The following is a 13,622-nucleotide window of genomic DNA, read 5'->3' on the forward strand; positions in this document are numbered from 1 at the left end:
GCTTTTCTCCATAGGTACATTTAATATCATGCTGGGAAAAATTCCAAGCAAAACAACAACATCTTCATGGTGATGGACCCTTCACTCTAAAAGCTACGCAGTGCACCTTTAAGGATGGAATGCTTGTTTTGGCTATTATAAACTGTACCTACAATTGACTGATTTGCAAGTAGCTATGGGTTAAATCCTCCTAAAGCTCAAAGTTGGTGGAACTAACAATCTACACCTTGTACCTTCTACAGAAGAGCAGTGGTCTAATTTGACACCTCTATGTCATTATATCCTGACAGGGTTAACAGTGGTGCAGTGTATTAATTATTCACCAAACCAACCTTAGGGTAACTTGTTCAAACCTTACCCCAGCACATATATAACCTTCCTGGAGACTTAACTCACATTGCACATCAACATAGAAAGATACAGGCTCTGACAGGAAGGTCATCTAGTGTAAAAACATGTCAAAAACCACGAGACTTGTTTATAGAGAGAGTATAAAAGTATTGAGGAAGATAAAAGCATAAATAGTCTAAAGTAGCAGTTGTTTATAAGATTTTAGGAATGTCTTGAATGTCTCCTTTATATGACAGTGGTCTCCTCTGATATAAATATCCCATTTGTCATGGTTGACCTGTGTGTCAATACAGTGTCTGACCTCCAGTCGTCCTTGGAGAGGTTGTACAGGATGTTCATCTCATCGTCGTCCTGTAGGAGGCGATAGGCGGCACTCACGTGATGGCTCTCCAACACTGAGCGGTCATTGTACAAGATGGCTGTGTCTGACCTAATGAAAAACACACATTTAGTTTAAAAATATGACTGTATTTAAGCATCAAGGACAAATGACTGGATTAGGAGTCAGTTGCAGTACATTGGTAAAGTGAGTGCAATCAGTTAATAATAAATAAGAGTATTTATTGTCAGTTATTGCCCCAGAATGTCTAATCATTTCAGAACTTATAGTTATGGAGCTCAAGAGAGACCACTCACTTCAAGGTTTCAAAACTGAATTTCCTATTTATTTTCCCCACAGACAAACAAAAAATATAATTAAATCAAACAAATTTCTTTCTGAAAGCTTGCTGGGGGCTGTGTGGAGACTAAACACTGCAAGACCTGATTTTATTTCAGATATGCTTCTGAAACTTTATCAACTGCCAACTTGATCAAATATTTCACAGATTTTTTCGACTAGAAACATACCACAGTTATATCTGAATTTTTCAAAAAGTCAGCTGGAAGATGGTAAATTTATTCCTGGAATCTCAGAATCTGGGCTGAATACACCATATTTTTATTGCTGTAACTGAGGTGTGATCTGTCTTAGACAGACATAGAGTAAAAATGTGCATTTGTTGCTGTGGGGCAGCAGTGAAGATTAATTATTTCTCCCACATAAATAAGATATGATCCTTAATGTACACATTCAACTGATGGATTACAAGTTATAAACTCAGTGCTTGGGGTAATACTGACTTCAACTCCCATAACCAACAGTGCAAACTTTATTGTGTTCTGAGGCCATAAACATTACAAGCTAAACTTTATGAGAAAAGGCACAGTTAGTTTTGATTCCTTTGAAAAATGGTGGCTTTAGGTCATGACGTGAGGCACTATATGTATTTTGTTTTCAGTTAAAACATCACAGAATGAAGTATGAAATATCTGACATTATTGCAGAATATAGCAAGTCCTATCCAATATTAGGGGACAAGTGTATGCAATATGTTTCTGGAGGAGGAACTGCCACCTGCATGTCTCCAGGGAGATGTTTGTCTGCATGTTCCATTGTATGGCATTTAACACGTCTGTCACTATGGAAACATTGGGCATCACCACGCCAGTGTACAGGTCATATTAGGAGAGACTAGCTTGCTCACAAAATGCATGTTTTTAAATATTTTTTTTTCTTCGCTAAAAATACCTATAATTAAAAATAAATGTAAAATAGAGATGAATGCAATACTTTGGAGCATTCTAGACAAATCAGTAACCATGGAGACAACCAGGTATAGCAGACTCTCCTCCAGAAAAGTTGCGTAGTGTGTCTTTAACTATAAATATTATTTCACTTTTACACAGTGTTGCTTTCTCATGTGCTGTTCAGTAGTTTAACTGCAGCCTTGATCATAACTTCAGTCTCCATTAGATGATAACACTGTTGTCAGGGAGCATTGGGAGTGTTGTTTCTAAAGAATCAATGCCTTTTTAACTCTGTGATGTTGACTACAGAGATATGGCCTGCAGTTAATTTGAGCACACATACTTTTACACTGTACCATTAGCTCACTGTGTAGCCTGTCTGTCGATGGAGAAACGCACTGCTCCAAATGAACACATCGATCTGCGGCAGTGCCATGCATTTTTGATCGGACCCTCCATTACCTTGTCTGGATGTGGAAGTTGTTAGTGGTCCCAGTGTGCTCGTAATCGTGCACAGCCGCCGCGAAAATCATGGCGAAAATCTCCAGTTCGGTCAACCAGTGCTGGAGGAGAGAGAGATCAGAGGTATAATCAAAAACAACCTGCAAAATTAATGTAATAAAACTATAATAGGTAAAAGAAAAAAAAATAAAGATATAGATTGAAACTACGGTGGCTGGCAAGTGCAAAACACTTTTACATTTCACAACACACATTAACAAGTTTGAAAACAAAATTACATTTAAAACACACATTTACATCTTGAAAACAAATTCTAAATTTCATAAAACACATTTGCAAATGATCAAACAAATTTACAAAATACGAAACATTTGTACAAGCGCCGAGACAAATTTACATGTGGTAAAAACACAAAATACAAACCCTCGAAACAAATGAACAAGAAAGATCTTGACGGAAAGAGAATGTCCTAAAAAGTGGAAATGACGAATGACGTAGTTCTTTAAAGCTCGTCGTTGTTCGCCTTTAAGAAGTTGGTGGAAATACGGCAGACATTTCCACAGATATTTTGCCATAGAAAAGCAATAACTGGAAGTGACATTCACCCTACAGCGCCGCACTTCTGCCCATTGTGATAAAAAGGTCTATGTGTTTCGACGGTTTGTATTTATGTTTTTGCCACAAGTAGATTTGTCTCGATGCTTGTACAAATGTTTCGTGTTTTGTAAATTTGTTTGCTCATTTGCAAATGTCTTTTACGAAACGTAAATTTGTTTTCAAGATTTAAATGTAATTTTGATTTCAAACTTGTTAAAGTGTATTGTGAAATGTAAAAGTGTTTTGTACTTGCCGGCCACCGTATGAAACTTATCAATGTTGTGAATCTGAACAAAGAACTACCATAACTGCTACCAGTACTACAATACTCTTACTATTCTTCCTACTGCTGCTACTACTTGATAGGGCATGTTTATTTGTAGTTCACAATTGATGCCCAAAGTCATTCAAAGTGCACATAATAAGAAAGACATTAAAATAACAATACAGCCAACAATACCTGCCTCCACTTCCACTATCATTACTACTTCTCTTCATTACTACTTCTCTTGTTTGTCGTCTGTTTGGATGATTGTGTCAAAAAGGGCATCAAGCAAAAATTACTGCTTGGCAAAGTTTTAAGTGTACTGCTGACAGATGCAGAGGGCTCTACATTCACCAAGGTGACCAAAACTGTTAGCAGTTATTTTGCAGAAGCCAGAGACTGAATTAATTGGTAGAATAAGTGTAAAACTGTAAGTGTATTAATACAAACAAATACATCTAGGACTTTTGATTTTATATATCTAGAATTTTTTATTTTTAAAAGGTAAAATGACAGGAAGTAGGAAAACACAAATGTGAAATTGATGAAGAAGAAGAAAAGTTAGTGAATGGAAAGAAAGATATAGTATGGGTGGTCTGTCACAGTTGAAAGCAAAGGGACATTGGTGAACACAGAAAGAGCTACTGGCACTAGAATATATTAACGTCAGGCCATAACAAATGGAGAGGAGGAGATGGAGAAAAGGTCAGAGGAAGTATACGACAGCACCAATCCAGAGTCACATTTAAAAACCGCCACTTTAAAACCTCCTCGCTCCACTCAGCTGTCCGCCTCAATCACTCTGTTTGCAAATATAATAAAAGACCTTTCTAATTTTAGCACATGTTCTACTTTTAAAACTTCAAAGTGGAAATGTCACAGCAGTGAAAATAGTTTGGGGACTTTTTTTAGCTAGGCGACATAAGCTTCAGTCACTGTGTACATATCAAGGTTGTGTTTTTCCTCCTAAAATATCATACTGACAAGATTCAGAGTGCCTATACAAAGGCTATAGAACACTTGACACTTATAGAAACAATTTGTACAATAATTTGCAATATTCATTCAAAATGTATTAGTTGTAAGATACTTGTGCCATAGCTGCCCTGGGGTAGATTAATAGAAGAGTGGCTGCTAATCTACACAAGTAGGCACTTCAGTCACTCCAATCATTCACGCACACATCACATTCCTACACAAGAATGGTGGGTGAAGTGCCTTGCCCAAAGACACAACTAAACAAATTGGAAATGGGATCCAATTAACCATTAAAAGTTGAGTTTGTGGATGAATGCACTGATTGTAGCAATGCAGTACGATCATTTGTGTGTTACTGGCATTCCTCCAGCAAGAGGACAAAATGGTGGCACAGTGCCTGAGTGGCTCACACTCTTGCCTCACAGCAAGAAGGACTGCCCGGGCTTTTCTGTGTGGAGTTTGCATGTTTCTTACCATGTCTAGGTTGGATTCTTCCAGGCAATCCCCAAAACTCAAACACTCAAAACATCCACAATGGAATTAGTAAACTAATTATATGATAAAATACATTGTAGTGCCAGTGTACTTTCTGTGTCACCTCTAAAAGTGAACAAATGTTAGATATATTTGGTGTGTGCTCAAATACAAGGTCATTCAAGACAAACGTAGCCCTTTTCTAGCAGCACAGCTGATGTTTTGGGAAGCCTTGATATGAAAAAGAACATTGGCTGGGCTCTTGTGGAGATTGGACCTCCCACTCAACCTTCTGAGCCTGTGTCATAGAAGTCTTTGGCTTTGAAAAGCCATTTGTGCAGAAACACCTGTATTCCCTCAGCGCTGCACACCACCACAGGCACAGATGGATTAGGCTTGCTCGATATTGGTGACTAATCAACAATGGGGGGTGGGTGGACATCATTAGAGGAAAAGTGAGGGAGACAGAGACAGAGACAGAGACAGAGAAAAGACAAAGACAAAGACAAAGACAGAGACAGACAAAAGAGAGAGAGAGGACAGAGTTTTCCAGGGGAAAATGATATATACATTTTTGATATCACTCAGCATTAAGTTCAGATATAACTTGATGTTATTTGATCAAAAGGCAACTAATACAAAATCAGTCATTTTTCTAATGGATAATTTGAAGTAATTCAGTAATCTACTAGCTTAGTCAATATTGTAATCAGTCCAATAATTAGATCTTATGTGAGTTGTTTCAAACAATTTTGTAATTATTATGTTCATTTTATTCTACTAGTAGATAATTTTTGCATCAATTGCAGTGACATTTTTCATCCACTGCTGACCATACACTGTCAAACTCACACATTCAGACAGATCAAGTAAGTAAATGTCTTGCTAAAAAACAATGGTAATACGCAATGTTATTTTAGCAATCAATCCACAACCGTTCCGATCAGAGGACAAACAACAACTATATCATCTGATCCTATATGATCTCTTGAACATGGTCTGCCTCCTGCACTTGGCAAATATAGAGTTGCAGCTAAAAATAAATAAAACAACAATATTATATACTGTGCCATGATGTATAAGACTTTTATGACCTTGGGGCGACATAGATGATGGGGTTGCCCTGTCTCTGCTCCTGTTGTGAATGACTGGTTGATGGTTGATTTAATGGAGTGTGGAGCAGAGAGGAGGTTGATGCAGTACTCTCACAGGACTCCGCTGTATAATGTGCTACATCTCTGAGGAAGTAGTCACTGTATGTGTCTATAGAGCTATCATTATCACCTTACCAATGTCATCAAGAAAAATTAGGGAGTGAATGTTATTTTAAGGACATGCAAAATTAGAATACTGATTATAATTTCTATAGTTAAAACAGAAAAAAAAGAGAAACAAACTAAAATAGTGTAATCTAAAAAGTGTAAAGTGATATTTCTTCACTTTTCTGGTTAATTGCATGGTCTGTTTATGTATTTTGTGATACTTGAACCTCATCCCAGATAATTACAAACACATTTTACCACATTTCTGATGCATTGTTAAACTATAATTCAAGAGATAATGCAAAACAATAAAAAATAAAACAATATACTGTATATATACATTTTTGTCAATATTGTCCACCTACAGGGAGTGTGATCTGCATACACTTTATTTGGCGTACACTTTATTGTCTCCATATGTTTGTCCTTTGCTTTAGATCCATCCTTCAATGTCTAGCAGAAGGAGCAGTGGGACACCGCAGTGCAGCACCTATGGACCCATCTCTAAATCTAGGAATTTAACCCGTGACCTTCTTGTTGGAAGGTCTAAATGCTTGTGCTACAGAATGTCTGTATAGATTTTTGCAGAAATCATTCCATTAGACAACGTGGAGCTTGATGGGTTAATTCCCTCTATCACTAATGGTATGAATAAGACAGTGTTGATTTGTTGCCCTGCCGTGACAGTCTGGTCACGATAATGAATTTGACAGCGGAAGGAAAAATAATGAACTAATTACTGAAAGCACATTTTGATATGTCTGATAGGGAATTATACATTTTAAATTTAAAGGTTGTATAGAGGATTTTCCAAGGAACGAGAAATCCAGCGACTGTTTGTCCTTTTTCAAATGTTGCGCATGCGTGAAACCACCCCCCCCCCCACAGCTCCCTACGTAGAAACGCCTCCTCCCGCCTCCTCCTTACGCCAGAAACAGGTTTGTTTACAGCCGGTGCTGCACATGACTTGTAAACAACTAACTACAGTGTTGGTTAGGCAAGGTGGAGAAGTGAGGAGCGGGGGGAGCGGGTGTGCGGACATTTCGTTCGCGGACAAGAAGTGAGGAGCAGGGGGAAGAGCGGAGCAGGGAGCAGGGAGAGAGGAGAGAGAGAGAGAGAGGAGAGGGAGCGGTGCGCGGAGATTCCGTGCCCGGAGAAGTGAGGAGCAGGGGGAAGAGCGGAACGGGCAGCGGGGAGAGGAGCAGGAAAGGGGAGCAGAGAAGAGTGCGCGGAGATTCCGTGCGAATGAACTAGCTACAACACGCAGCAGCAAGCGGACTCTTTCTTTGCCTTGAAAATTACGTTTTCAGACAGAGGATATCACATTCGTGTCCTGAAAAACGTTTGTCTAACTCTTGGAAATAAAGTACGTTTTCATAATAAGCAGAAGTTTCCTGTCCAGGAGTAATTTGGCGACCAGTGCGTCAGTCTTTAGACCCTTCGTCTGCTTCAGTTGCGCCATCGCTGGAATGAATCTTCAAGAATCACCTTAGTTTGGTTTCGCTGCTTTTCCCCTTGTCTTCTTCTTTCAGCGACCTCAAAAACTGACATTCTTTTGCGGCTAACTGCTCCTGGATTCTTGTCTGCCATTGCAACAAACTTTGTGCGAACTGCGAGGAAGATATAGGTCAAAAAAAGCCGCTAAGAACTGTTGCGTTGGTGGAGTAAACAGCGTCTGTGCGTCTTGTGTCTGTGGACTGCGTGACAGGCGTACGTAAACCACGTACCGGCAGCGCGCAGGCAAGTCAGTTACGCTACAAACGTAGGGAGATTGATTGACAGCCTATCAGCTAACAGATAACGAGGAGTGTCGTTATCTATTGGCAAATGTTTAACTAGCCCCACCACGTCCAGAGTTGATTAATTTTTATTCTCTTGTTTTTGGTCATCAAAATTACAAGGCTACTGCACCTCTATAATGCTATCATTGACAATTTGAAACAAAAAAAATCGTCCATACAACCTTTAAGTTTCAAAAGTAACAAAGAGTAATTTTGCACCTGGGTCCATGAATCATTTCATCTCTACACAGTCTGGACTACAGCGATACTTTACATAAATATTTCCAGTCTCGTCGTTATATAATGAGTTATTAAAAACATCTTGGTTACACTTCCCTGCATCCGTTTGATAAATTGTAATTAGGATGCACAAAGTTTTTGAGGCTTCTTGTACCGTATCATGCTCATTAGTGGCATACCAACAGGTTTAACTAGCATATTTAAATCGGTTTTAAAATAGTTCTTATGAGTTTTTATTTTTTAAAGGTTCTATATCACACAGAATTGACTTTGTGAGATTTATTCCATGTTATAATGTCATTACCTCATCAAAAACATACCTGGAGTTGTGTTTTGTTTCATTCACACAGCAGTCGTTTTCAAGTTAACAGATAACTTTTACCTTTTGCTTAGTACAGATTGGAAATTCCAGGGTTAAAAATGATCCCAATGATTCTGGTGAGTGTGTATAGATTTTGAAAACACAGTGGAGAACTTCAGTATTACCACATGACATCACAAGGAGTGTTTTCTGTTTGAGAAGAACGAAACTAAATATGCAGGATCTGTGTGTTTAACATGTGTTTTAACATGTGTGAATTAATGATTTTGTTGAGGAAACAACATTATAACATAGATAAGAAAAAAAGCATAATATGGGCCCTTTAAACATCATGGCTCAGGGGACAGAATTGAAAATCCATGTAAAATAATGACACAAACAAAGTAGCAATGATGATGACTAAACCGCGGAGAGAAAGCTTAACAAACACAGTTAAATGGTTAAAACTTATTCTTACAAGATTTTTAACAACATTACAGGTCAGAAGATAAAGGAAATGAGGTTTAAAAGCTATGTGAAATATTGACAAAAACAAAGTAGCAATGATGATGACTAAAGTGCTGAGAGATTTCCAGGAATAGTTCTGAGAGTCGAACTGTGTAATTAAGATTCATGGGTAATTGTCATCACATCTCTGTATCTTCCTCCATGTGAAGGGAATGGCAGTTAGGTTTCTCGTGATAAAAAGGGTTATTTTTGGAGGAGCTGCATGTTGAACAAAGCTGCAATTAGGGACTCTGACGAAGACGTTTCAGAAAAGCATGTTGACAAAATGCCTCCCTCTCATCACAGGCTTTTAGTGATAAAATACTTCTTTGTTGGTACTTACCACCACGACTGGTACTACGGTATACAGGAAAAAAGATTAAAGTTGCACTGTGGAGTTTTTCTAGTATGAGGTTAGTGGAGATGTTATTGAATTGCCTTGGAATGTTACAGTGTATGGCATAAAACTTATCTTGGTGGCATTTATTCAAGCACAAGCGTTTTTATCGCCTTGAAAATCTTGCATATAGTGGGCTCGCATCACCACAGACCTGACCTGTAAATTGGTTTCTTGTTACCTGCTGTCTCCATGGAGCTAGATTAGTTTAATGCTATGTTTCAAGAAAAGAAGTAAGTAAGTAATCTTCATAGAGACATGGCACACAGTTTAAAGTAGTACTAATAATGAAAAAAGGAATTATGGAGAAAACTGGTCGTGACATTTTGTATTTCTTTTGAGAATAACTGGCCTGGTGGCTCATGGACTTACCATATAGAAAGTTATTATGTAGTGTTACTCAGAGTGGAATCTATGAAGATTTTATTCTTTTTTTTATTGAGTTGGTACCAAAAAGCATTGTTCAAGTACAAAAAACACATAATTACATGTACTGAAAAATATGAAAGGGTACTTAGCTGTACTTACCACCATGCCCGTCTTGAGCAGCAGGTAGTGCACAGTCTGCGTTACATCGGCCGCGTGCATCAGGTTGTGGTATGGGTTTTTGTGTTTACTGTAGCCGACCTCCAATGCCTCAACGAAGGACACTACTGCAGAGATTGGGATCTATGGAAGGGGAGAAGAAAAAATTGAAAAACAGATAAGATGAGATGAGATAAGATAAGACAAACCGTTACTTGTCTCACAGTGGAGAAATACTTTTGGACACTAAAGGATGCCTTTTCGTGGCATTCAATCTGCACTAATGTTGTTTTCAACCACCATTCACTCATTTACAGACCACATTCATACTTATGCAAGGTGGGTGTAGTGTCTTGCCCAAGGATACAACAACAGTATGCCCTGTCTAGCTGGAATTGAACAGGCAAGATTTAAGTAATAAAACAACCAGTAACTGTTTCAATAATCTCTATTATCTGTTTCATGAGGATCCTGTAGATAGGGAGTTATCAAACCAGTTGACCAAGAGCCTATATAGCAATTCGGTGGTTGAAAATAATAGACCACATGCACTTAAAATATTTATCTTTAACATATTTAGTTTAATATTTTTGTATTATTGTACTTTAACAAACAATCTAAAACTTGAACAACAGTTGTAGAGTTATAATACCTTATTCTTGTCATTTCTTTGTTCTTAAATGTGTCCTTAGGCACTACAAAAGCCCTCCGGCTACATGGAATGGCACTTTCAAAAGGCCCAGACCTGTGCTTGTTGTTTCTTATCCTCACCTTGAAGCGGCTGATGAGATCATATCTTGTGAGCAGTTCGTAGAATATAAATTTGAGTGCGTGCTCCCCGCTGGCTTCATTTAGGGCAAACACGTCAAATGACCATTTGTCGACATTCTGAGGGGAAAAGGTTCAAAATGTGACAACCATTTTGAAAAGAAAGAATAGATCATTTATTTCATGGTTATGCATTTATTTTGTAATATTTTAGTTTTCTTCCCTCCCATACCCACACTCTGGTATCATCCAAAGCAACAAAATGAAATGATGAAGTCAAGAATGGAACTGTATCATTTTTATCATGTCATTATTATTATTATTATTATTATCATTATTATTATTATGTTAATGCAAACTCCATGGAGATCTCACAGCTTTGCCTGTTCCACAGAAAGCCACTCAACTTATCTGTCCTGTATTTATTAAATTACAGGAATTTGCATTGTAAAGAATAAAATAAAATAAAGAAAGTAAGTAAAGAAAATGGGAGTGGGCAACAGTGGCTTTTTTACACGTAGATAGTTTAATGCCATACTGTGGGAGATTAGGCAAAGAAATAACATCTCTATGGAAACTGGATGGCAGCACACTATCTGTTTTTTATTGAAATAAATTCTATTTAAGAGCACTGATACACGTACATTTATCTTCCTTTTAAGAGATTGCTGAGATTGCCGCTTCTTTACTAGATCAGCAGATATCAATATAACTGTACTTAAACCTAAAAGAGTTTATTTTAAAATCTCTCCACCACAGCCTAAACTTCAAATATCTCAGCTTCAACACGTCTGTAAATGCCATGTGATTTGTCGATTAGATATATGGATTTAAACATTTGAAGAGTACCTATTAAAATGACCAGTGGATGTCTTACAGGTGTGTGTGTGTGTGTGTGTGTGTGTGTATGTGTGTGCGAGTACCTTTAGCACAGATATCACGGTTGGGGGGTAGCTAAGGCCCACCATGTTGGAGGTCCGTCTGTACATTCTGTTGAGAAAAGATAAAACATCAAATACAAAGAGGTCATGACCTGAAATGGGCCAAACAATCAATACTGTACATCTGGATTCTCTCAAAAAGAAAATATTTGAAGAAATAGTAGTGTAAACTGACTCTATAACCTCAGTGGGAGAAGCTAAACTACCATTGGTTTGAGGAAGCATGAATGAAAATGTTGAGCTTGGATTTCATATTGGGATAAACAATAATATACTCATACTAATTCAAACCAAAATCAGTATCAAAACTAGATACTCATTCACATAAATATACTAGAGAACATAAACTGGAGCTTTCCTGAATGAAAAATGTCTAGGTCAGAGATAAAATATTGTGATAAAAATTGCATTGAAGATTCAGTCAGAATTAATCTTTTTTTTTTTTTTTGGTTTTAAAATGTAGTGGTATGACAACAATTGATTTTCTATATGACCAACTACAGCGTTTTGATAGAGCAGAGGGCTCTTTAAAATTTCACTTTATTCCTTTTCAAATTTACTTTAGATTTTTTTTTTCCCCCCAGAACCTCTCCATTGATAGTGTATAACATATTTAGACCCTTTTTTCCCACTATATCCTAATCTTTTTCATTGTAAATCTCAGAATACGACCCTGTGTCAGAACCGATTAAGACAGATTATAGCTTACATGTCTGACACTGAATTGAATGCATGTTTTGTGTTGGGAGTGAGAGGCTACTGATGGCGTTTCATTGTGAATAAACTGTCAGCAATACAAATGATTCAAATTCAAATCTGGATGACCGCTGAGAGAGACCGCTGCCTATTACCGTTGGGTTCTTAAGCAAGACATTTCTCTCACCCTGCCTAGTATGAACGTGCTGTGTGTGGTGATTAGTGGTAGTCAGAAGGGCCAATGCTGCAGATTAACAGCCTCACCTACATGAGTCAGGGTAACTATGGCTACAGTAATAGTTTACGACCAGTGAGTATACAGCTATAGTATTGTATTTTTCAGACTATAAGTGACACTTTTTTTCATGGTTTGGGTGGTCTTGCGACTTATACTTCGGTGTGACTTATATATTAAAATTTTCACACTGATAGCCACGAGAGGGCACTCTAGGCTTGTGTGCCAGTATCTGCTACTCCTTTTACTCCTGTACCACCATGTAACGCTGTCACTGCACACCCTACTGCGTATGTCTCTTGCAGAAAGAGCCACTGTCCTGCTGCAAGTAGTGAAATATGCAGCCAAAAACGGTAATCACGCAGCAGAAAGAAAGTTTAGAATGAGCGAGAAACTTGTGACACCAGGAGGGTGCACCATACAACTTTCCAGGAAGTCACTGGATGGATCGCCAAAGCCTGGACTTCAATGGCAACTGAAAACATCCTGTTGGGATTCAGAAATAATCCGGAATAATTCTAAGTGGAACTGATGCTGAGTCTGACGACAGCTACACAGAAGAGGAAGTGTCAGTCCATTTACATCCGGAGGCTGCGGAGTTGCTCAGAAGTGACACCGAGGATGAAGAATTCAATGGATTTAGTGATTTGGAGTGAGACTAAGAGTTTGGTACACCTATTTCTGTTGTTTATGCTATAGTTATCTATATACTATAACTGTTCATGTTACATTAACATACCATACACTGATGCAGCCTGTTGTTCTCTATTCTATTGTTATTACTAGAACTTGCCTTTAAAAATGAAATGTCTGTTCTTGGTCTTTGATTTTATAAAACAAATTTCCCCCCAGAAGTGCGACTTATAGTCTGGTGCAACTTATATATGTTTTTTTCTTCTTCATTATGCATTTTTTGGCTGGTGCAACATATACCCCAGAGCGACTTATAGTCCGAAAAATACAGTATTTCTATATTTAAGTGATTCAGCAATTTTGTATTTCTCTGATGATAAAAATTCCAGTTTAGCCTGTTGCTTTTAATTAATAATTTCTGTTTGTATCACTATCCCTTTCGATCCAGGAGTAGTTGTAGTACTCTTTTGCTCTATTGTCTATTGTCTTTGATTTATAAATCTGTGGCCTCACTGGTTCAGACAGCCCTTCTGATCTCAAACATCAGAGCAGAGAAAAGGCTGGTGGTCTGTTTAAATAATTGAACATCTGGATTTGTCTGTAGTGTAGTCTGCTGTGATGAGCCCTATCGCTGTTTACT

At 37.9% G+C, this 13,622-nt stretch overlaps 1 protein-coding gene across 1 annotated transcript in view; it reads right to left on the reverse strand.

The window, feature by feature from the left end:
- The window catches only part of pde1cb (phosphodiesterase 1C, calmodulin-dependent b), a 148,023-nt gene that overhangs the window by 33,692 nt on the left and 100,709 nt on the right, over positions 1 to 13,622 (reverse strand). The window contains exons 6-10 of the mRNA XM_055152069.1: positions 11,401 to 11,467; positions 10,481 to 10,597; positions 9,713 to 9,853; positions 2,383 to 2,483; positions 653 to 781 (exon numbers count right to left, since the gene is read on the reverse strand). Of these exons, the coding sequence (XP_055008044.1) occupies positions 653 to 781; positions 2,383 to 2,483; positions 9,713 to 9,853; positions 10,481 to 10,597; positions 11,401 to 11,467 (555 nt within the window). The remainder of the gene's footprint in view (positions 1 to 652; positions 782 to 2,382; positions 2,484 to 9,712; positions 9,854 to 10,480; positions 10,598 to 11,400; positions 11,468 to 13,622) is intronic.

This window comes from Boleophthalmus pectinirostris, unplaced genomic scaffold (genome assembly GCF_026225935.1).
Source record: "Boleophthalmus pectinirostris isolate CB_2022bp ecotype Guang Dong unplaced genomic scaffold, ASM2622593v1 HiC_scaffold_16, whole genome shotgun sequence".
In the NCBI taxonomy this organism is placed as follows: domain Eukaryota; kingdom Metazoa; phylum Chordata; class Actinopteri; order Gobiiformes; family Gobiidae; genus Boleophthalmus; species Boleophthalmus pectinirostris.